This window comes from Paramisgurnus dabryanus, chromosome 16 (assembly GCF_030506205.2).
Source record: "Paramisgurnus dabryanus chromosome 16, PD_genome_1.1, whole genome shotgun sequence".
NCBI lineage: Eukaryota > Metazoa > Chordata > Actinopteri > Cypriniformes > Cobitidae > Paramisgurnus > Paramisgurnus dabryanus.
In genome coordinates this window covers 8,911,043-8,934,812 of record NC_133352.1, presented here as the reverse complement: position 1 = coordinate 8,934,812, position 23,770 = coordinate 8,911,043, and the positions used below count along the sequence as shown (strand labels likewise).

At 45.0% G+C, this 23,770-nt stretch overlaps 1 protein-coding gene across 6 annotated transcripts in view; it reads right to left on the bottom strand.

Moving 5' to 3' along the window:
* The window catches only part of gria3b (glutamate receptor, ionotropic, AMPA 3b), a 176,893-nt gene that overhangs the window by 42,899 nt on the left and 110,224 nt on the right, over positions 1–23,770 (bottom strand). For all 6 annotated transcript variants that reach the window (XR_010532422.2, XM_065268127.2, XM_065268125.2 and 3 more), the window contains exons 6-11: positions 22,967–23,128; positions 19,976–20,143; positions 19,682–19,786; positions 17,911–18,018; positions 14,723–14,929; positions 713–1,086 (exon numbers count right to left, since the gene is read on the bottom strand). Coding sequence is in view for 5 of the 6 variants with exons in the window: in XM_065268127.2 (XP_065124199.1) it covers positions 713–1,086; positions 14,723–14,929; positions 17,911–18,018; positions 19,682–19,786; positions 19,976–20,143; positions 22,967–23,128 (1,124 nt within the window). In the remaining variant the exon portion in view is untranslated. The remainder of the gene's footprint in view (positions 1–712; positions 1,087–14,722; positions 14,930–17,910; positions 18,019–19,681; positions 19,787–19,975; positions 20,144–22,966; positions 23,129–23,770) is intronic.

Sequence of the window (23,770 nt, the reverse complement as noted above, 5' to 3'; positions counted from 1 at the left end):
CATTTCAGGGAAGCAGGGCACAGAGAAGCAACAATAATGTACAGTATGTGGAAAATAATGTTTTTTTTTAAACCATAAACCATGTGAACACATTGTATTACACCAAATACACAAAATAATGTTGTTTTTAGCAATGTAATTGGAGCTCTTTAAAGAGCAAATGCACTTGCACCAATCTGTTTGCCCATGTTGCAAATTCCACCATGTAAATAGCGAATCTGCCTAGGTGCAAGCACAACTGTCTTTTAAAGGAAATGGGATATGAGACTCTGTTTGGTTTATTGCACATTACGCCCAAAACACACCCATTACTCATTAAGAGAATCATTAAAATAGCAAAAGTTGATTCGGACACACCCTAAGTCAGGAGTGGGGAACCCTGGGTCCTGGAGGGCCACTGTCCTGCCAAGTTTCATTCCAACCCTAATCAAACACACCTGAATTTAATTTCCAAGTAATCCTGAAGACTTTAATTAGATTTTTCAGGTGTGTTTAATTAGGGTTGGAACAAAACTCTGCCGGACAGTGGCCCTCCAGGACCCAGGGTACCCCACCCCTGCCTAAAGTGCACCTGCGCTTCTGACCATGCATTTAGATTGTTCAAATATGACCCTTAATGTCAAAGATTTCAAATGAATTGAATGAATGGTGTAATAAAGCCTTAAAATAAAGAAATTATCTAAAGCACACAAAAAACTGAAAGTCCACTAACCTTGGTGAGATATCACAGCCCTGCTGCATGAAGGCCCCCAGTGAGAACCACAGGCTGTTAAAAATCCCAAAGTCATTAGGCGGGTCCGGAGGAGTCTGGGGGTCTTTGGCTTCATCACTCTCATCCAAATGCCATTCATAGGGGCTAAAGCGGCTCACGAGGAAGAGGACCACGCTGACGCCGATGTAGGCGAACACGATACACATCCAGATCTCATAAGCTAGAGGATCCAGGAAGGAGAAGACGCCAGGCTTCGATTTCTGAGGCTTCTTGATCATAATGGAGATGCCCAGACTCATGAAGGGCTTGGAAAAGTCAATGACCTCCTCTCGCACGAGTGTGATGGTCAATGGTGCGACAGCTATATCGGCTCTCTGGAACCAGGGACATGAATGAAACGTGTTAGTGCAAGAAAAAACTGCGTTTTGGGGCTTACAATGCAAGACTTTCTAGAGAAATTAAAGTGCAGCTATTAATAATAATTAATAAAAATATATTTTGATGTTATTGTGTTGTAAATTTGAGCCATAAATCATTTGGATGGTCATGTGGTCATGACGAGTCAATATATGATCTCTATTTGTACATTTTTTTCAGTGCACCAATGTTTCGCCTCATAGACATTAATCGTAAGCACAGTATTTGTTTATATTTATAAACACACCAGCATTTCACAGATGCTGTAGATGCTTGTATAAGTTTGTCACAGTATACTGCTGTAGATCTATAGTTTGGTGTATTACAGGATGAGGAGATTCACAGAGAGAGTTTTGCTCATTCATAGAGGCAAAACAGAAATGTTTTCCACTGCGCAGTACAGCGCAGACAGCTGAGGGTTCACTTGACTGGATAGATGAATCAGATGATGTATCAGGTGAGAGTAATCGCAACAAGCGGAGATTTCACTGGAAAATCTTTTTTCGAACGCTTCACTTTTCCATGCGTTGCTGGGGGAGATACGATGAGCGACCGTTTCCCATAATCCTCAGAGGCACTCTAGCATGAGCACATGACAAAACGGAAAGCTAAAGATCTCGCGTGTGTCCTCAGCAAGGATGACATTAGCTATGCCATCAGGTAGTTTAAGGTCAAGGAAACTCTGCAGGTCTTCGTTGGTTATAAAAGCCTCTACAAATATTAATATCCTTTTATCTTGTGGTCGTAGTGAACGAAACTCCGGTGTACTGTCTCAATAAATCATATAATCATTTGCATATAAATAGCTAATTAAGAGCCGAGCAGACGTGATTTATCGGCGAGGCAGAAATATGCCGCTGAACTTCCACCACTGAACGCTAGATAAATAATGTCATGTGATCCCCTTTATAATTCTAGGGTGAAATTATTTATTGCGCAGATATGCACAGGTAAAAAACCCATTGACACGACAGGCGGACTTGTTGATATAATAATGCCAATGAAAAACTGAAATGAAATACAGATCTATTCATACGCTTGCATGTCATTTAAAAAAAGTCCCAGAGGAGTTTAAATCACTTTGGATTTTATCTACTGGTGGCATGTAACAGAAACCAATCTGTGTAAGTGAAGAGAGGATTTAATTTGGTTTAATAGTGTAGAGTCAATTTCTGTCAATCTTTAGACAAAGCCGTTGTAACTGTCAGAAAAGTTTCAGTCAACAAGTGATGTGAGAAGATGATTATGGTATTGCTATCTATGATTAGATCATTAGTAGCAGCTAGACTTTGTGTGTACAAACTCACTGACACATTGCGAATACAATAATGTGTGTGGTTGCTTAGGTGTTCTGAATGATCTGAGGTGGTAGGTTAACCAGTGTTGCCAAGTCTGTGGTGATAACTTTAAATCTGGTGACGGGGATTGTTTGTCCTGTGGATTAAATGTTAAAGCCAGGGTTTTGTTGATCGGCTGTCAATATTAAGGTTAGATTTTTGTATTTATGAAAATAAAGTGTTGGTATTTGAGTTATGGTCATTGGTCTAGATTTAATTGGCCATTAGGTTGATTTTGTTTTGCAAATCTGGCATCCCTGCATGACGGTCCATAAACACTCGAGAGCAAGCAGACTGTGTGTTTGCAACTGTTGTTATACCCATGTTAGATCAAAGGTCACTGTCAGGCGATATATTTTCTTTAACAGAATTCCCCTTTCAACGCCTACAGCGAACGGCCGGTTTGGACTACAGTCTTCTACTTCCTGCTTTAATGATGTCAATAAAACAGTTTTTGACTAAAAACTCCGCCCATAGGAATACGTCAGTCGCCAGCTAAGCTAACGGCTCTGCTAAGCTAAGCTGCTATCGAATCACAACACACTAAACAAACTACACAATCAAAACTCATTATGTATTTCTGAAGGAGGGACTTCACAGAACAAGGAAGATATCAGCACGTTTTGAGGAAAGGGAAAACAGTGGTATACACAAGTAAATTGTGTGATTTTTTTACACGTGAAACATGAACACGTTATATTGTAAACACAATCAAAGCTTCAAAAACACAGGAAAACAGAACCTCTAAGTTAACCTGTGAAAGCTTAGCCATTTTTTTCAGAAATATAAATCTCTGCAGGGTTGCATAATGTTGTGATATCCTAGAAAACGTCTCGGTTACGTATGTAACCCTCGTTCCCTGAAGGAAGGGAACAGAGACGTCACGTCGTGACCGACGAATTGGGAACCGCTCCGCGGGTGACCTATCTACTTCGAGAACTATAAGAAACGCCAATGAACTTGGCATGCAGGTATTTGCATAATGCCGGCGCCGCCCCGCCAGGTGCGTATATAAGCCGCAGGTGCACAATACCAAATTAGCTATATTATTGCTGAGAAGCCGAGCAGCAGTGCCCGGCCTGAAAACAGCAATGGAACAGCAAACTGTGGCGACGGGACGTGACGTCTCCGTTCCCTTCCTTCAGGGAACGAGGGTTACATACGTAACCGAGACGTTCCCTTTCAGTCGGTCACTACGACGTCACGTCGTGACCGACGAATTGGGAATCCCTACCAAAACGCCACTGCAGCTGAACCCTTCCAGTGTCTGTAAAAGCCCTCCGCCCTCCACATAGGGGGCGGAACCTAAGGCGAAATGCAGAAGGCCGGTCACTACCTGTTCCTTAACCCACGATAGTGAAGCAGCGAACTGGGGAAGCGTCTAAACTGAGCGGAGCTAGAACACTGCGGAAGCCATCCCCTAAGAAGGTTGAATGGATGACATAAAAATATGAAACAACCGAAGGTTGCTCATAAAAGTCTCTGAACAAAACATAGTATGCAGAGAGATGCAGAGCAGGCTCTGCTAAGGAAAACGTGGAGGATTAGTACCCCACGGAGTATACACACAAATGAACCCCACGTAGGGGACAAATGTGTACGCCTAGCCTACACAGGTTTACAGAGAATACATCAGTGATAGGTTGACAGCGGATGCTCCGCAACACCAGCTATCAGGGCGGTGGAGGAGAGGCAAAAACAGTTTTTTAGACGTTTTTGCCCAGATGGCCTTCCATATTGGTGCAGATGTGCAGCACCAAAATAGAGGCTCCAAGCCGACACACGAGCCGACCCTCGGCATTCTTAACTAGTTAGTAGAAAGAACCCGAGTGGAAACCGGTTCGACACGAACACTATAGAATCTTGTGAACGTATTAGGTGTCGCCCAGCCTGCAGCTCTACAAATATCTGTTAGCGAGGAACCGCGAGCCAGTGCCCAAGATGATGCCACACTGCGTGTAGAGTGGGCACGTAAATTAAACGGACAAGGCACATTCTGCTTTTGATATGCAAGGGCTATAGTATCCACAATCCAATGGGACATCCTCTGCTTGGTGACAGCTTTTCCTTTCTGCTGACCACCGTAACAAACAAAGAGCTGATCTGAGGTCCTAAAGCTTTGCGTCCTGTCTATATACACACGTAGTGCACGAACAGGGCATAACAAAGCCGTGGCTGGGTCTGCCTCCTCCAAAGGCAGCGCTTGGAGGTTCACCACTTGATCTCTGAAAGGAGTGGTGGGAACTTTGGGCACAAAGCCGGGCCGGGGTCTCAGTGTTACGCTGGATGCAGCCGGCCCAAACTGAAGGCACGATTCGTCGACCGAAAATGCATGAATATCCCCTATCCTCTTAACAGAAGCCAAAGCAAGGAGAGTTAATGTTTTCATAGTAAGAAATTTAACACTCACACTATGCAGAGGCTCAAATGGGGCTTCCTGGAGTGATTTCAGCACCAAGGACAGGTCCCAAGGAGGAATAGAGGGAGGACGCGAAGGATTCAGTCTTCGAGCGCCTCTGAGAAATCTAATGACCAGGTCGTGCTGACCCACTGTTCTACCGTTTACGGGTGAATGGTGAGCTGATATCGCAGCGATATCGACTTTAATAGTGGATGGTGACAGCCTATTCTCCAAACGGCGCTGGAGATATAAAAGCACAACACTAATCGGGCATTCTCGGGGGTTTTCACTTTGGGAAGAACACCAGTCGACAAACAGGTTCCATTTAAGCGCGTAAGCCTGTCTCGTAGACGGCGCTCGCGCTGCAGCAATAGTGTTAGATACCTCTTGCGGTAAATCACTCAAATCCTCCGTGCCCCGTCCAGAGACCACACATGGAGGTTCCACAGGTCGGGGCGCGGGTGCCATAATGTGCCCTCTTGTTGAGAAAGAAGGTCCTTCCTCAGGGGAATCTTCCAAGGAGGGGCTGTCGCGAGGAGAGAGAGTTCTGGAAACCAACTCCTGGTTGTCCAATACGGTGCCACCAACAGCACGCTCTCCTCGTCCTCCCGGATTTTGCATAGGGTTTGCGCAATGAGGCTCACCGGAGGGAACGCGTATTTGCGCATGTTTCGCGGCCAGCTGTGTGCCAATGCATCCACGCCGAGCGAGTCGTCGGCTAGTGAATAGAACAGGCGACAAAGAGATCATTAGTAGCAGCTAGACTTTGTGTGTACAAACTCACTGACACATTGCGAATACAATAATGTGTGTGGTTGCTTAGGTGTTCTGAATGATCTGAGGTGGTAGGTTAACCAGTGTTGCCAAGTCTGTGGTGATAACTTTAAATCTGGTGACGGGGATTGTTTGTCCTGTGGATTAAATGTTAAAGCCAGGGTTTTGTTGATCGGCTGTCAATATTAAGGTTAGATTTTTGTATTTATGAAAATAAAGTGTTGGTATTTGAGTTATGGTCATTGGTCTAGATTTAATTGGCCATTAGGTTGATTTTGTTTTGCAAATCTGGCATCCCTGCATGACGGTCCATAAACACTCGAGAGCAAGCAGACTGTGTGTTTGCAACTGTTGTTATACCCATGTTAGATCAAAGGTCACTGTCAGGCGATATATTTTCTTTAACAGAATTCCCCTTTCAACGCCTACAGCGAACGGCCGGTTTGGACTACAGTCTTCTACTTCCTGCTTTAATGATGTCAATAAAACAGTTTTTGACTAAAAACTCCGCCCATAGGAATACGTCAGTCGCCAGCTAAGCTAACGGCTCTGCTAAGCTAAGCTGCTATCGAATCACAACACACTAAACAAACTACACAATCAAAACTCATTATGTATTTCTGAAGGAGGGACTTCACAGAACAAGGAAGATATCAGCACGTTTTGAGGAAAGGGAAAACAGTGGTATACACAAGTAAATTGTGTGATTTTTTTACACGTGAAACATGAACACGTTATATTGTAAACACAATCAAAGCTTCAAAAACACAGGAAAACAGAACCTCTAAGTTAACCTGTGAAAGCTTAGCCATTTTTTTCAGAAATATAAATCTCTGCAGGGTTGCATAATGTTGTGATATCCTAGAAAACGTCTCGGTTACGTATGTAACCCTCGTTCCCTGAAGGAAGGGAACAGAGACGTCACGTCGTGACCGACGAATTGGGAACCGCTCCGCGGGTGACCTATCTACTTCGAGAACTATAAGAAACGCCAATGAACTTGGCATGCAGGTATTTGCATAATGCCGGCGCCGCCCCGCCAGGTGCGTATATAAGCCGCAGGTGCACAATACCAAATTAGCTATATTATTGCTGAGAAGCCGAGCAGCAGTGCCCGGCCTGAAAACAGCAATGGAACAGCAAACTGTGGCGACGGGACGTGACGTCTCCGTTCCCTTCCTTCAGGGAACGAGGGTTACATACGTAACCGAGACGTTCCCTTTCAGTCGGTCACTACGACGTCACGTCGTGACCGACGAATTGGGAATCCCTACCAAAACGCCACTGCAGCTGAACCCTTCCAGTGTCTGTAAAAGCCCTCCGTCCTCCACATAGGGGGCGGAACCTAAGGCGAAATGCAGAAGGCCGGTCACTACCTGTTCCTTAACCCACGATAGTGAAGCAGCGAACTGGGGAAGCGTCTAAACTGAGCGGAGCTAGAACACTGCGGAAGCCATCCCCTAAGAAGGTTGAATGGATGACATAAAAATATGAAACAACCGAAGGTTGCTCATAAAAGTCTCTGAACAAAACATAGTATGCAGAGAGATGCAGAGCAGGCTCTGCTAAGGAAAACGTGGAGGATTAGTACCCCACGGAGTATACACACAAATGAACCCCACGTAGGGGACAAATGTGTACGCCTAGCCTACACAGGTTTACAGAGAATACATCAGTGATAGGTTGACAGCGGATGCTCCGCAACACCAGCTATCAGGGCGGTGGAGGAGAGGCAAAAACAGTTTTTTAGACGTTTTTGCCCCGATGGCCTTCCATATTGGTGCAGATGTGCAGCACCAAAATAGAGGCTCCAAGCCGACACACGAGCCGACCCTCGGCATTCTTAACTAGTTAGTAGAAAGAACCCGAGTGGAAACCGGTTCGACACGAACACTATAGAATCTTGTGAACGTATTAGGTGTCGCCCAGCCTGCAGCTCTACAAATATCTGTTAGCGAGGAACCGCGAGCCAGTGCCCAAGATGATGCCACACTGCGTGTAGAGTGGGCACGTAAATTAAACGGACAAGGCACATTCTGCTTTTGATATGCAAGGGCTATAGTATCCACAATCCAATGGGACATCCTCTGCTTGGTGACAGCTTTTCCTTTCTGCTGACCACCGTAACAAACAAAGAGCTGATCTGAGGTCCTAAAGCTTTGCGTCCTGTCTATATACACACGTAGTGCACGAACAGGGCATAACAAAGCCGTGGCTGGGTCTGCCTCCTCCAAAGGCAGCGCTTGGAGGTTCACCACTTGATCTCTGAAAGGAGTGGTGGGAACTTTGGGCACAAAGCCGGGCCGGGGTCTCAGTGTTACGCTGGATGCAGCCGGCCCAAACTGAAGGCACGATTCGTCGACCGAAAATGCATGAATATCCCCTATCCTCTTAACAGAAGCCAAAGCAAGGAGAGTTAATGTTTTCATAGTAAGAAATTTAACACTCACACTATGCAGAGGCTCAAATGGGGCTTCCTGGAGTGATTTCAGCACCAAGGACAGGTCCCAAGGAGGAATAGAGGGAGGACGCGAAGGATTCAGTCTTCGAGCGCCTCTGAGAAATCTAATGACCAGGTCGTGCTGACCCACTGTTCTACCGTTTACGGGTGAATGGTGAGCTGATATCGCAGCGATATCGACTTTAATAGTGGATGGTGACAGCCTATTCTCCAAACGGCGCTGGAGATATAAAAGCACAACACTAATCGGGCATTCTCGGGGGTTTTCACTTTGGGAAGAACACCAGTCGACAAACAGGTTCCATTTAAGCGCGTAAGCCTGTCTCGTAGACGGCGCTCGCGCTGCAGCAATAGTGTTAGATACCTCTTGCGGTAAATCACTCAAATCCTCCGTGCCCCGTCCAGAGACCACACATGGAGGTTCCACAGGTCGGGGCGCGGGTGCCATAATGTGCCCTCTTGTTGAGAAAGAAGGTCCTTCCTCAGGGGAATCTTCCAAGGAGGGGCTGTCGCGAGGAGAGAGAGTTCTGGAAACCAACTCCTGGTTGTCCAATACGGTGCCACCAACAGCACGCTCTCCTCGTCCTCCCGGATTTTGCATAGGGTTTGCGCAATGAGGCTCACCGGAGGGAACGCGTATTTGCGCATGTTTCGCGGCCAGCTGTGTGCCAATGCATCCACGCCGAGCGAGTCGTCGGCTAGTGAATAGAACAGGCGACAATGGGTCGTCTCTGGGGAAGCAAACAGATCTATCTGCGCTTTGCCGAAACGTCTCCAAATCTGCTGAACCGCAATGGGGTGGAGTCGCCATTCGCCGGGACGCGCAGCCCGAGAGAGCGCATCCGCCTCTACATTGAGCGTGCCCGGGATGTAAATGGCACGAAGAGACCTCAAATTCTTCTGACTCCAAGTGAGGAGATGACGGGCGAGATGCGACAGGTGACGCGAGCGTAAACCGCCTTGACGATTGATGTACGCCACGGTCGCAGTGTTGTCTGTGCGAACTAATACATCTTTGCCCTGTAACTCGTTGCTGAAACGGACGAGCGCAAGATATACAGCCCACATTTCTCGGCAATTTATGTGCCAATGCAGCTGGGGTGCCGTCCAGACCCCCGAAGCCGCAAGCCCATCGTACGTGGCCCCCCACCCCGTGTCCGAAGCATCTGTGCATACTATTGCATGCCTGGAGACCTGTCTCAGAGGCACACCGGCTCGGAGAAACGCACGGTCTGACCACGGAGTGAAAGTGCGACGACACGCAGGTGTAATGATAACACGGTGAATGCCGCGCAGCCACGCTCTCCTCGGGACTCGATCGTGAAGCCAATGCTGAAGCGGTCGCATATGGAGCAGTCCGAGCGGAGTTACAGCTGCGGCTGCTGCCATATGCCCCAAAAGCTTCTGAAATTGTTTCAGCGGGACCGCGCTCTTGCTCTTGAATGTATTCAGGCAAGTCAGAATCGACTGTACACGCGCTTCTGTTAGACGAGCTGTCAAATCGATCGAGTCCAGTTCCATACCGAGAAAAGAGATTCTCTGCACGGGGCAAAGCTTGCTCTTTTCCCAGTTGACCCGAAGACCCAAACGAGCGAGGTGTTTTAAAGTTAAATCTCTGTGATCGCACAGCGTCTGACGTGTTTGAGCTATTATTAGCCAATCGTCCAGATACGCGAGAATGCGCACACCTCTCTCTCTCAGGGGTTTTAAAGCCCCCTCCACTACTTTGGTGAATACACGGGGCGACAGAGAGAGCCCGAATGGGAGGACTCTGTACTGGTATGCTCGCCCCTCGAACGCAAAGCGGAGAAACGGCCTGTGCCGGGGGAGAATCGATACATGAAAGTACGCGTCCTTCAGGTCGATAGATGCGAACCAATCGTTTGGACGAATGCATGGAAATATGCGTTTGGGCGTCAGCATTTTGAACGGCATTCTGTGAAGTGCACGGTTCAGCGAACGCAGGTCCAGGATCGGTCGCAAGCCGCCGCTTTTCTTGGGTACAATAAAGTAAGGGCTGTAAAACCCCGACCTCATCTCGGCTGGAGGGACCGGCTGGATCGCGTCTTTCGCCAATAAGACAGCGATCTCCGCACGGAGGACGTGCGCATCGGCAGCTCTCACCGTAGTGAAACGAACGCCGGAGAATTTGGGGGGACGCCGGGCAAATTGGATCGCGTAGCCGAGACGAATCGTGCGTAAAAGCCAACGCGACGGGCTGGGAAGCTGTTCCCACGCCCCCAGACACCATGCGAGAGGAACTAAAGGCACGATCGGTGTACCCGCGGCGGGCGCAACGGAGGTGATCGCCGGTGTGTGCGTATTGGCCGCACCGACAGTAGTGTTGTGCATGATAACAGGTGAGTAAGGGAGGCTCTGCTGAAGACACCTCACGCCACTCGATGCACCCTCTGGCGAAGGGGGAGGAAGACGATGGGTTATGAGCCCGTGAAGGTCTTCTCTCCCCTGAGAAGTCAGAGAGCGCGATGGGGTTATGAGCCCGTGCGTTGCTCTCGAACTCCTCTGATGAGTCGGAGAACGAGGGGGGGTTATGAGCCCGCTCGTGTCTCCGGCGCTCATCTGAAGACCTAGAGATGGAAGTGGAATTCGCTCTTTTTGTGGAATTGTGGGTGCCGACTGAAAAGTCGGCGGAACAGAAAAATGAAACAAAAGATTCCCCAACCGGCCCTCCTCCGGTGGGGGGAGTGGTGCCTTCACCATCTCCCGAAGAGCGATCCCCTCCATCTCTAGGTCGCCCGTCTCAGGGCCGCTTCGATCTCCTCTTTCCACCCTTCGGAGCGGGCTGAGCGGGCGGGGCGGGCTGCTGGCGACCGGTTCCTCGCTTCTTAGAAGAGCCCCGGGGAGGAACGGAGGCGGCCGCCGCAGGACGCCCTCGGCGAGGAGCAGGCTGAGGCGCCGACGTGGACGGGGCAGGCGCAGGACGCTTCCGACGCGGCATGATTTGAGCTATGGCCTCAGTCTGCTTCTTGGCCGCGGAGAATTGCTGGGCAAACTCCTCGACCGTCTTGCCGAACAGGCCGGTCTGGGAAACCGGAGCATTCAGGAGCCGGGTTTTATCAGCATCCTTCATGTCCGCCAGACACAGCCAGAGATGGCGTTCCTGGACTACCAGGGTAGACATCGCACGCCCGACGGCGCGTGCGGTGACCTTGGTCGCACGAAGCGCCAGATCAGTGGCCGCACGCAGTTCAGAGAACTCCGCCGAGTCGTGACCTCCCGCGTGCAGGTCCCTCAGAGCCTTAGCCTGATGAACCTGCAGCAATGCCATGGCATGCAGGGCTGAAGCTGCCTCCCCACAAGCTTTGTAAGCAGCACCGGTCAGCGCCGAAGACTGCTTACAAGCCCGTGAGGGGAGAGTAGGCTGGTCCCGCCAGGAGGAAGCGACACCGGCCGGACACAACTGCATCGCGACCGGCCGCTCCACTGACGGGATACCAGTATACCCCCTGGCATCTCCACCCTCGAGAGAGGTGAGGGGTGAAGGCTGAAACGGCCGGTTCCGGGCGGAAAACGGGGTTTTCCACGACCGCGTCAGCTCTTCATGGACCTCGGGGAAGAAGGGCACCGGGGGCGAGGACTGAGAAGCCCTGGCACCCCCGAAGTACCAATCATCGAGGCGGGACGGTTCAGGTGGGGGAGGTTCAGTCCACTCCAAGCCGACCGCCGCCGCCGCCCGAGCGAGCATGGCTGCCATCTCGGGGTCGAACGCAGGACCCGCAACCCGACCCGAAGGCGGGAGCGGATCTGGATCGACGTCCGAGGCTGACAACCCCCCCTCCGACGTTACGGTGGACATCGCGTCCGGTGGAGGCTCGACAGAGCGCGAGGACACCGTAGAACACGGGCCGCTCGTCTCCATCGGGACCTCCGCTGGCAACGGATCAGGGCGCTGGGAGCTGCTGGACGAACCAGCAGACCGACCCAGCACCGTTATACGGAGATCATCCTTCGCAAGTTTGGTAGCTGCGCCCTTAGCAGCACCAGACTTGGAAGGCGGGTGCCGTTCCCGGAGAAACGACACCCGTCTCCGCAAATCCGCCATAGTCATGCCCTCACAAGTGGAGCATGAACTATCACGCAACGCTGCCTCTGCGTGCTGGAGCCCCAGACACGAAACACAGCGCTCGTGGCCATCCCGGGGAGCGATGAACACACCGCATCCAGAAACGGAACACGGGCGGAATGCCATCTTTAAAAAGACGCACCCGACCGTGACACGAATGAGTGACTGTCTTTAAAAAGACACAAAGCTCAAACGTGCTGCTCTTTTAGGGAAATCACTCTTTTTGTGCGAGCTGGTGAAACACACAGGGAGAGGCAAACGCACTCACTCAACTCAAGTCTTAAAAGAGACAGAGAGAGAGAGAGAGAGAGAAAGGGTGGAGAAAACACTGCGAGCCTCCGCTGAGGTGTCTTTGCCCAACCAACTTCAGCAAGCTGAGATCTTTTTCCTCCAAGAACAGGGATCTACGAAGATCAGTATACGCTTCTCGAGAGCAGATGTCTGCCGGCTTCGAAGCAAAAAGCTAATTTGGTATTGTGCACCTGCGGCTTATATACGCACCTGGCGGGGCGGCGCCGGCATTATGCAAATACCTGCATGCCAAGTTCATTGGCGTTTCTTATAGTTCTCGAAGTAGATAGGTCACCCGCGGAGCGGTTCCCAATTCGTCGGTCACGACGTGACGTCGTAGTGACCGACTGAAAGGGAACTGTGATGCAACTGGACCATTCCAAAATGGCAGAAGCATGTACATACAGTATGTGAAGCAGCCGACTGACGTATCTATCTATGGTTTCTAGTAGGTCATCAAGATAAAATACCTGAAACTATCGCAAATGTTTATACTGCAATATAGCAATGGTTTGCAGTATCTGAATGAACTTTAAAGGTTATGTATCATCAAAGTTTTAGGTTGATAAGTGACTGGTAAAACAGACAGAGTTATGCTTTTTATGTGAAACGTATGTTGATTATATAAATTTTAGATTTTAAATATATTTTAATTGAATTCGCAAGCTAAAAAAAAAACATTATCGCATCACATATCACATACCGCAACATTTAGTGAGTAATCACATATCACATTTGCCCCTTAATTTCCTTAGTTCCTAGGGCAGTGGTTTTTAAACTGGGGGCTGTGGCCCCCTGGGGGACCCTGAGATGAAATTTTATTAAATATATTAATACATTTTCTTTGGGGGGCCACGAATGCATGCACGGTACACAGGGGGGGGGAGCCATTTTTAATAATAATCCCAGTCTCACGTAAGAACTCCGGTCTTGCACGCGTGGCCTCACGTTGTTTCCTTCGCGTCACTTTTCGCGTACGTTTGGTTGTGAGAAGCAGTTTGAGGCCGGGGCAAAGTTGTTGGCGATTCTTCCTACGGTAAAGTCATGCAGTGTGAAACCCCCTGTCACCAATCCATCATGCAGTCTGAAAACAGCAGTGACTGAACGCTACCCTAGATAGTCAAGCAGTGGGAAAAGATCTGTGACCCGACTACATTGAAAATCATGCAGTCTGAACTCGGCATAAGTCTACATGATCTTGAGGTCCATCTCATAGCCCCTGAACACAAGTTCAATCTTATCAATGTATAGTTGTTAGTAAAGTAACATTGCTTTATAAAGTTTAGTACTTTAGGTAAGGATTTGTTTAAATAACTCAACGTATGATGCTTGTCATAGTAAACACTAGCAGATTCTCCTATTGTGCTTCATTGTGATAATAAATACAACGTGTTCATACATATTAGAGATAAGAACATTGTGGGTCAACTATAAGAACAACATATATTATACAAAGCAATTCTCTGGTCAAAATAAATTGTAATGCTTTCATTTTTAAAGATTTCATTTGGTTCTCAGGATAAATCACTCTATACTGAAAGTCAAAAAGGCCATTATATGAGATAACCATTCAATATGAGGCGAAATCAAATGAATAAATGTGGCAAAGGTGACACGTTGCTCAGAAACATTTGTCCTGACTGTCTGAACTTAAACACGGCCACCATTACGCTAGATGGTTACTTGATGGCGATATTTTTTTCTTTTTTATCTCTGCAAGTCGAATTTTTCATTTTTTCATTTTGAGAATAATTCAAGTATAATTTCCAACGTTAGCACATCAAAAGCAGGCAATCTCTCTGGTTGATGATAAGGAAATTGAACAGATGAGGTAGCCTAACCCTCATGCATTTTATATATGGTCTTCCTTCTTGAATGTCGGCCCAGGGAATTGAAAGTGATTTCACTGGGTTTTCCTCCATTTATAGCAGGGGACCGCTTTGACAAATGCAAAAATGGCGGGTTGCCTGAGCACACTGTGAAAAGTGCCTTTGAGATCCAACAGCATTGCGATGAATCAAAGCATTGCATGCTGGGAAGGAACATTTCTTAAACACAATCTCGCCACCAGCACCGTCTGGCTTTAGTTGTACTTGAACAACACTGAGACATTTCCAGTCAATCTCAGCCCTAACGGAAAAGCACAAAGAAAATACGCCTTTTCCAACCAATTCGTTTCTAGTCTTTGCTTTGGGTGCACCAGAGATTAAATGAAAAGTTAGCGTTTAGATGATCAGGTACTCACCCCATAGACAAGTTCACCCACCATCCCGTTCCACGACTTGGTTTCAGGATCGCGGGCACCGTATTTTCCATCCATGACTATAGACAGTCTGTACTTAATCCCAACATGTTTGGCAATCTCAGAAGCTAAATCGACACAGTAGCCTTCATATTTGTCATTGCCTTCCAGATGCATGTGGTTTTTCTTGAACATCACGTACGGTGCTTCCTGTTAATCAGACACACGCTCATTTATTACCATCTTCGTTTATTGCATTCATTGTTTGGTGTCAAAGACGCCGGAGCCCACTGACAGCTTATCGGTCACAGACATGCAGGCATGCTGGGATATCGAGCATTCATACCCACCCATTCTTTCTCACCCATAATCTAGCGAACTGGCAAGAGACTGGAGGATGGAGGGAATGGATTCACATGTGATTGTAGTCAGAGCACTTTCCTAACGCCCTCGACCCCTTCGAGAGCTCAATTTCTGACTGGTGTTAGCATTTGTTTTGGGTGATCCATTCACAAGCGGTCAGCTAAGATAAACTATCATCTGCACCATAGATTAAGTCCTGATAGGATTTTAGTTTTGAGACTTGTGGTTTTAGTTTCAATCTGTTGTCTCATGCTGCGTTTACAACAGCCGCGATAGAGGCCTCAAGCGCGACTGATTTCAATGTTAAGTCAATGTGAAGACGTGTTGACGTGCAGCTATAGGTCTCGCGTCGCGAATTAGGTGTTTAGCTTGGTGCGGTAGACGCGATTCCGCCTCGTTCGCAAATTGTGCGTCTGCCGCGGTACGCGCAAATGGTGCTTTTTGTGCATTTTGCATTTGATGCCCGGAGTCACTCGTTCAACATAAAGGAATGCTTAATGTTGTCCATGAGCAGTCACCCGGAGCTATACGATACACGTTCTTATTTCTATAGAGACAGGAATAAAAGGACCTCGCTTAGAAAAGTGTGAATAAGGACATTGGGCAGGCTGGTAATTTGTAAATACACATTTCACTTTTCAGTCATGTGACGTTTATCGACCTGCGGCATTCCCGACGTTTTTTTAACCTTTTTCCCCCTATAGTAAGATGACCAAAAACAAACCGGTAACTCTCTCGATAAATCTTGCAGAAGCGGATTTCGCCTCTGACGCGCATCAAATGCTTGCTTTTTTCAATCGTCTACTTCTCTCTAGACGCACAAATGCATTCAAACTGTTCAAGCGGCAAACTAGGCGCGGTAGATGCGATTTTGACGCCTCAAACAGGGCTGGTGTAAACGCAGCATTAGTCAAGACTTTCCTTATACTTGAGAACATCAACAGTCAGACACTTTCTTTAAATGAAGATACATTTACTTGAGATGCAAAATCACACAAAGTGGTTTTCGTTTTTTGCTATAAACAAGAGCAAATGTTACCGATCATTAAGAAAGATAAACTTGAATGAAGTTTGACCTCTTTATCACTTCATTGAGGTTTATTTATTTCTTAGGTCATTTTGCTTCTCAAACAAAGAATTTGACTTTTTCTGGACTGGAAAACTAAAAATACTACGAAATCCATTTTTGAAGTGTGTTCAACCTGATTTTGGTGCTTACCTCTTGATCACTGAATCACCTGAGATAAATGATACCAGATATAAGATGAAGTTGCATTGGAGATGAATCAGACTACACATGATTGAGTTTTTTCCTCTTTCACACATACATACACATGCAGTTGTGATCAGATGCATTGGCAGTGCTATAAGATGAAGGTATGAGATGTGGGGTGGGCAAGAAAATGTGAAGTGAGACATCCGATTCATGAAGTAAATGGCAGCGACAGCATAAGGAATCGATTCTGTTCGGACATACGGTAGTTGTGGAATGTTGCACGTATGTGTGCCAGAAGCCTTTATCATTCCAACACAAAGAACACTGAACATAAACCATCTGAAAAGACCAGCATGATGCGCTTCTCCAGGCCAAATCATACTGAAGCCTTTGATTGGGATTTTCGGGTGTGTTTGATTAGGGTTGGAGCTAAAATTTGCAGGACAGAGGCCTTCCAGGACCAGGAATGCCCACCCCTGCTGTAAATGATGCTAGTTGACTTTCTGCTTAGGTATTTTAAACTTCTTAAACACAAAATACAGTATGCTGGTCTTTTCAGGAAGAAAAACAAACCAAAGCCATCGTCAGAAACTCATATTGACAGTATTCTAAATCGAACAAAGACAATCAAGCAAGTTTGGGTTTATTTTCTCTCTCTTTCTCTCTCTCTCTCTCTCTCCATTTTAAACATGTTGGCTTGCCTTTTTAAAAGCACATCATTATCTCCAAACAATATGGCTTCTAGCAGAGGCAAGGTATCCTATTAAAACGAGACACGATTAATGCAATGGTTTGTTTGTTCTGCGCTGAACGTATCCGCACACCTCATCCATTGTGCCATTGTTTTCTTCCCGAATTAGCCGTTATATTCAGCGACGGAATAACCGGCAGCCGTTTGGGTTTAATTGCTCACATTCAAGTGATTTGAAAGACTGACCTGAGCTTTTTGTGAGACAAAACAATTACAAGCGATCGTTGTTTCACACGGGATGATCTGGCGAGCATCGATTCGAATTTATCAGAGATGCGTATTTGCCTGGCCAGTCGAAGGCTGATGGTAAAGCTAATGCGGTTAATGGCTGGAGATGAAGTGATGCGTCAGTACGGAGCAGTCCACAGGTCAATGCAAAACAGATTTGAGAGAGGACCAAACCCGGCCTGACTCAAATGCCGTCTCACGTTGCCAGAGGCAAACCATCGAACCGTTCTCTGATGCTGTTAGCATTAGCTTGCCGCTTGATTTGCACGTGTCATCGACCATTTACTTGATGAGTGGAGGTGTGGCTTACCTACGTACAGTATGCATTGTATGATGATGTCAATGCAAAACCATCGTACCTATAATGCCGTTATTGTGATGTCACTGCTACGACAGGCCACTGATTAATGGGAAATTAAAATGCTTTGACACCCACACGGATACAGTTGAAACACTCATTCCACGTGTTTCTTCACGTTCGACTGTTTCAACGTGTAATGAGTGGATGGAAAGCGACACAAAAGAGATGTACTTCTGCCCGCCCAGGACAGAACGTATCGATCTAATCGAGTCGACACCATGACCCTGATGGGCAGAATATGCGAGACGTTTAAAACATCGTGGAGCGTGTACCATAATAGTAGTGACCACAATTGTTCGGTTTTCCACTGAGGAGGAATCGTTGCCGAACTGCAGGTCCATAATATTTACAAAGCGCTCAAACTCGTTCCAGTAGCCGATCTGCAAAGGGGGAAAACGATAACGTTATTATCAAGCACCAGGCATTTTTACGACGCTAACCCCCCTTCTGTTCGCCTAAGCAGGCTGTTGTGGATATGTACTCTCATAAGACCGTGTTCATTAAATCACTATTAGGTTTCTGTGCTGCAGTTATTGCCTGCAGTTAAACAAAAAAGGCAAGTTCTTGCCTCGCATTTGTTAAATGCGAAAAATGCTTATGAAGCAATTTTCAGGCAAATAAAAGCTGGAAGTGACTCTTGAATCTGCAGTATAGCGGCTTAATTATCAGAAGGGTGCACTTCATGTTTCTTCTGGGTTACATGTGTGAATTGTTTCATGTTTGAGTGGCATTTGTCAAAAGAGTTTATGTAACACAAGCCAGCAGGACATTACTGAAGTGACACTGTCCTGAACATCACTTCTAACAGCCACTAAACCCGTTAAACCTTGGGTAAACTAGTCTTATCCATATTCATTCATTTATTAATAGTAAATGTATTTGTTGGCTAAGATCTCCTTTTCATAAATCTTAAAGGATTAGTCCATTTCCTTAAAAAATCCAGATAATTTACTCACCACCATGCCGTACAAAATGTTGATGTCTTTCTTTGTTCAGTCGAGAAGAAATTATGTTTTTTTGAGGAAAACATTCCAGGATTTTTCTCATTTCAATGGACTTTAATGGACCCCAACACTTAACAGTTTTAATGCAGTTTAAAATTGCAGTTTCAAAGGACTCTAAACGATCCCAAACGAGGCATAAGGGTCTTATCTAGCGAAACGGTTGTCATTTTTGACAAGAAAAAAAAATGCACTTTTAAACCACAACTTCTCGTCTTCCTCCGGTCCTGTGACGCGCCAGCGCGACCTCACATAATACGTCATCATGTCAAGAGGTCACGGATGATGTATGCGAAACTACGCCCCAGTGTTTACAAGTGTTGAAAAAGATGACCCGTTCAGATGTTGTTGTATGTGGAATGATACTAATTAATGTCTTTGTGTCAGTTTATTGTTTAAAATGGTCCGCAAATGTGCGTTTTTATATATGTTACACGTGACCTTTCCACGGCATTACGCAATTACGTGTCTTGTGACGCGCTGGCGCGTCACAAGACCGGAGGAAGACGAGAAGTTGTGGTTTAAAAGTGAATTTTTTTCTTGCAAAAATGACAATCGTTTCGCTAGAAAAGACCCTTATGCCTCGTTTGGGATCGTTTAGAGTCCTTTGAAACTGCAATTTTAAACTGCATTAAAACTGTTAAGTGTTGGGGTCCATTAAAGTCCATTAAATAAGAAAAATCCTGGAATGTTTTCCTCAAAAAACATAATTTCTTCTCGACTGAACAAAGAAAGACATCAACATTTTGAAGACATGGTGGTGAGTAAATTATCTGGATTTTTTGAAAATGGACTGATCTAGAGGTGTTTTGTTATACAAAAAATTTAGCAGTAGGCCAACATTTTAAATAATGGCAATGAAACCAGAAATGTAAAACTCTTTGTATAATACCAGTAATAGAGTTTATCACAGACATTATTGTGTGTTATTATTCACAGACTAGTGTTGGGAAAAGAAATCTAATATAATATAAAATGCTATGGGTGAAACCTGTTTTATATTTTCACATTTTTCCAACAAATGGATTCACTGCCTACTTACTTTTCTCGGTCCCCCTGTTTTCATTTCATAAACGTCAATGGTGTAGTTAGATCTGCGACCGAAGCTGTCAAACTGAATATTTCCAGTCATCCCCTGCACCTGGACCTGCCAAAAAAAAATCAAAGATAAACCAGCTTTAAAACTTTGAGAATGTGTTGGCGTACACAAACAAAGTGCAACGTAGGCGTAATTTGGCTGCTTTGCTTCGATGATCTGAATGACACGTTCAAGAGATGTATTATTGTCATGATGGACTCAAATTTAGCATGAGATGATAAAGAGAGTCGATCTCACCATTTTGAGAGCTCTTTCGATGTCAATGCCTTGGCTCCATGGGACGGCGGGGTTAGCCAGACAATCGCCTGCGCTGCCCCTCCTGGACACGTCTACTCGCTGACGTCGCAGGTAGCGGAAAGCCTCCGCAATAACCAGGATGGCATCGTAAGACAGTGCTGAAGTATACTGAACACAACAAGCATTAGTTAGGCACCTTACATTAATCCTGATTGGTTGGACCGGTTTAAAATCAACAAACCTATTATCTGTAAGTAAACACTTTGAAGAGGGTTAAAATAAGCTGATCTCTGTCAGATCCACAAGCGTATGTTGATGCGCATAATGAAAGATAATTGCGATGCATTAACGCATGTAATCATAGCTGGCAAACGCGACAAAGGACGGCGGACTTCAGGGATGTTGCCTGTTCATTGTTACGTGCTATGTAAAGAGTGTTAACCAGGTTTCTAATTACAGAGATATGTAAAATGTTTAGTTGTGTGCCTCTACAGGGCTTTACTGCTATGGTTGTTCACGGGTGCAATCTGTAATTACGCTCCATTTAAAGCATGCAAAGAGAACAAGCTGACATCCGTTCATTTTGCAGCGAGCTACACTCCTTTATTGTTTTGTACGTCTTCAAAGAAATTCAGTGAATGAAATAAATGTGATACAACAAAAGTACTATGAAAGAATCCATTCTAGACTGTGCTTTGATGCCTTCAATAGAGATGCTGTGTGAAGACTGATGGATTTTTCCAGTTTAGGGAATTTAATGAAACCTGTCAAAGAAAATGCCTGGGTCATATTTCATCTTAAATCAAAAGAGAAAAGGCCATTTTAAGGAAATTAAGATGTTTTTCCTTACAACACTGCAACAAATTAAGAATTATTGGCATTGCAGTAATGAGAATCAAATGTGATGAAATATTGAAAAATTATTTCAAATGTTATGAGATTTATACATTATGACCCTATTTGGTGTTGCTTTATATTTTTTTATAAATATTATAAACCATAAATTCAAGTAATTCTTATTTTTTTTTAGTGTCATCCCTGAGAATAATGTGAATTTCAATAAATCCACAAACATTACATTCATACATTTATAGTAATTACATTTTTGGAGGAACTGTATATTTGTTTCTTTATTATTAAACATGCATTTTCAAATTGCACATTCAAAGGGTTTTTGATTAAAGCTGTTTTCTCCTTATTTTCTGAGTTTCATTCATTTGCCTAATAACTTCTGTCAAGTGTGTTTAATCTTTATCTTGACCAGTTTGATAAAAGCATGGCTGTTTCTTACCCACCCATCCTCAACTAAAACTTAATTAAACTTGGCTAAAATCTATTCCTTTCATGATCATTGTTTAATTAGATGTAAATTGAGCTCCTGCCTCCACAACACCTTGGACTGAATGTCAATATATTGACTGTGGCAAGAGGGTGAAAAAGTGAAATAAAACGGAGAAAGAAAGCCGAAGATCAAAAGAGCAGAGAGAGAAAATCAAGCTCACACAACAGCATACAAAATAATGTGTTCACGTGAGTGAAGGACAAAACTGGTCTTTTATGGTTGGTTGTTTGTTCGTCTGGTACTATATTCTGGTGCATTTAACAAACCACACTAATTTAACCAGTAAGCTTTTCTAGGTCAGCCAACTTTAGAAATAAAACAAACTGCTTGACTAGCATGTAGACAAGGGGTCCCTCAGTTCTGCAGAGCTTAGCCCATAAAGGCTCATGCTGCGTTCACACCAGCCGCGGTAGAGGCGTGAAGCGCGAGTGATTTCAATGTTAAATCAATGTGAAGATGCGTTGACGCACGTCTGGAGGTCTCGCGGCGAGAATGAGGCATTTATCTCGTGAATGGCGCAAAGTGAGCTTTGCCGCGGCAAACGCGCAAGTTTAAAAATTTGAACTTTGGCAGAAAAACTCGCCGCGTTAACCAATCAGGAGCTTGCTCTAGTAGTGATGTGATTACAGGAAGCGAGCGGAGTCGCAGAAGCCCCTCCCATGATGCGAATTTCCGCGTGAAATTCTAGTTATTGAGATATACACGCGGAAATCTGCGTCATGGGAGGAGTAAACTTGCGTCATGGGAGGAGTAAACGAATGAAGCGAGTAAACTCAAACTTTTCAAGCTGGAAACTAGGCGCGGTAAATGCGATTTTGACACCTCACACGCGGCTGGTGTGAACCCATGGTTACCCTGCGTCCCAACCTGAATACTATCCATCCTAAATAATATTTGAATTTAGAATTAGTATGTCCCAAATCATAGTATGTTAAAATGAGTATCCATAAAGTCCCCAGATGGTCTACTGTTTTAGGTAAATTCAAATTGTAGATGGACTCTTAAACAGCTGATATTACCCACAACTCACCGGTGGAGTTTAGTTGCGCTACCCAGAACTAACAAATTAAATAAATGATGCATCACTGAATCAGTAAATTAGACTATAGAGTAAACTTAACATGACCAGTAATGAATGAAGAAATGTTTGAATGCAAAGATGAGATCCGTTTCGTGTTAGCATGTCCCAGTATGTTTTGCAATTTACTTTTTTTAACGTGCTGAAACCAAACATTTTTTAAAACCCCTGCCAGGGTGAGCATTTTAAGAACCGCCAGTTGCAGTGTTGTCATGTAGACAATAAAACCGGGGGTTTTGCCTTGCGACGTCACTTTTTTTAGGCTTCTGATTGGCCAATGTGGCTTTACGATTTGGGTTATATCGCCGCCTGCTGGTGTGGCATGCTCTCAGCGCTTGATAGTGTGTTTTTGCTTTTTCATGCGGACGGAGATTTCTTTTAAACTGAGCGTGTGTGGCAGGGATTTTTTTGAAGGAAAATACCCCTGTCCATGTGGACTAGGCCTTAGTAATCTTGAAGACATTGATTAGCGTGTTCAGGTGTGTTGATTACCTGCTTGAACCAACATTAAAACTTATGTAAGTCTAAGCCGGTCTTTATATGAGTTTTTAGACTGTGATGAATGTTTTACCTTCAGAGGTGTATTTCTGGCTTCTGGAAACTCTCTTTCATCCAGACGATCCCATCGCTGAAGAAACTGTTGTACAACAGGGTTTTCAGGATTGATAATCTGAAAGCCACTGATGTTTGCTCCACCCATAAACACCTTATCCAGACTGATGTTGGTGAAGCCCTGTTGAAAAAGACGGAGGACAAGAGTATGATACAACAGTGAGATGAAAAGAAAATCAAAACATTATTAAAACTAACATTTTTGAAACGATTCAATGATTTCTAAAGCTTTGAGAACTCCTATTGCACCTATTATTAGAAAATGTATGTGTGTGTGAATGGGTTGCTTGTAACTGCACACACAGAGAAAAACAGCACAAAACAGCCATAAATACACGCAAAATAACAGTAAGTAAACACTTTAATCAACGGATAAACAAAAACATATGTCCTGGGACATAAAAATTAAAATTTTTGATGACCTGGGGAAGTCTACATAGGATCCCTTATCACCTTTATGTCCTTGAGCAAAGCACTTAACTACATCAACAAGAAACTGAGATGCCATAAAATACATTCATTTATAAAATAAGCATCTCTCCAGTCCAGAAATATGATGCAAAAACCAAACATTACCAATGCATTTCATATGTGTGATATAATGAATATCAATTTTTTATGATTAACATGTTTCACATTTTAAAATGTACATTTATTGTGGGGCTTAATGTTAAAAAAATCAAGTAGATGTAACTGTCATGATAATAATATAACAAAGGGGATTATATACATATATATATATATATATATTTATTTATTTATT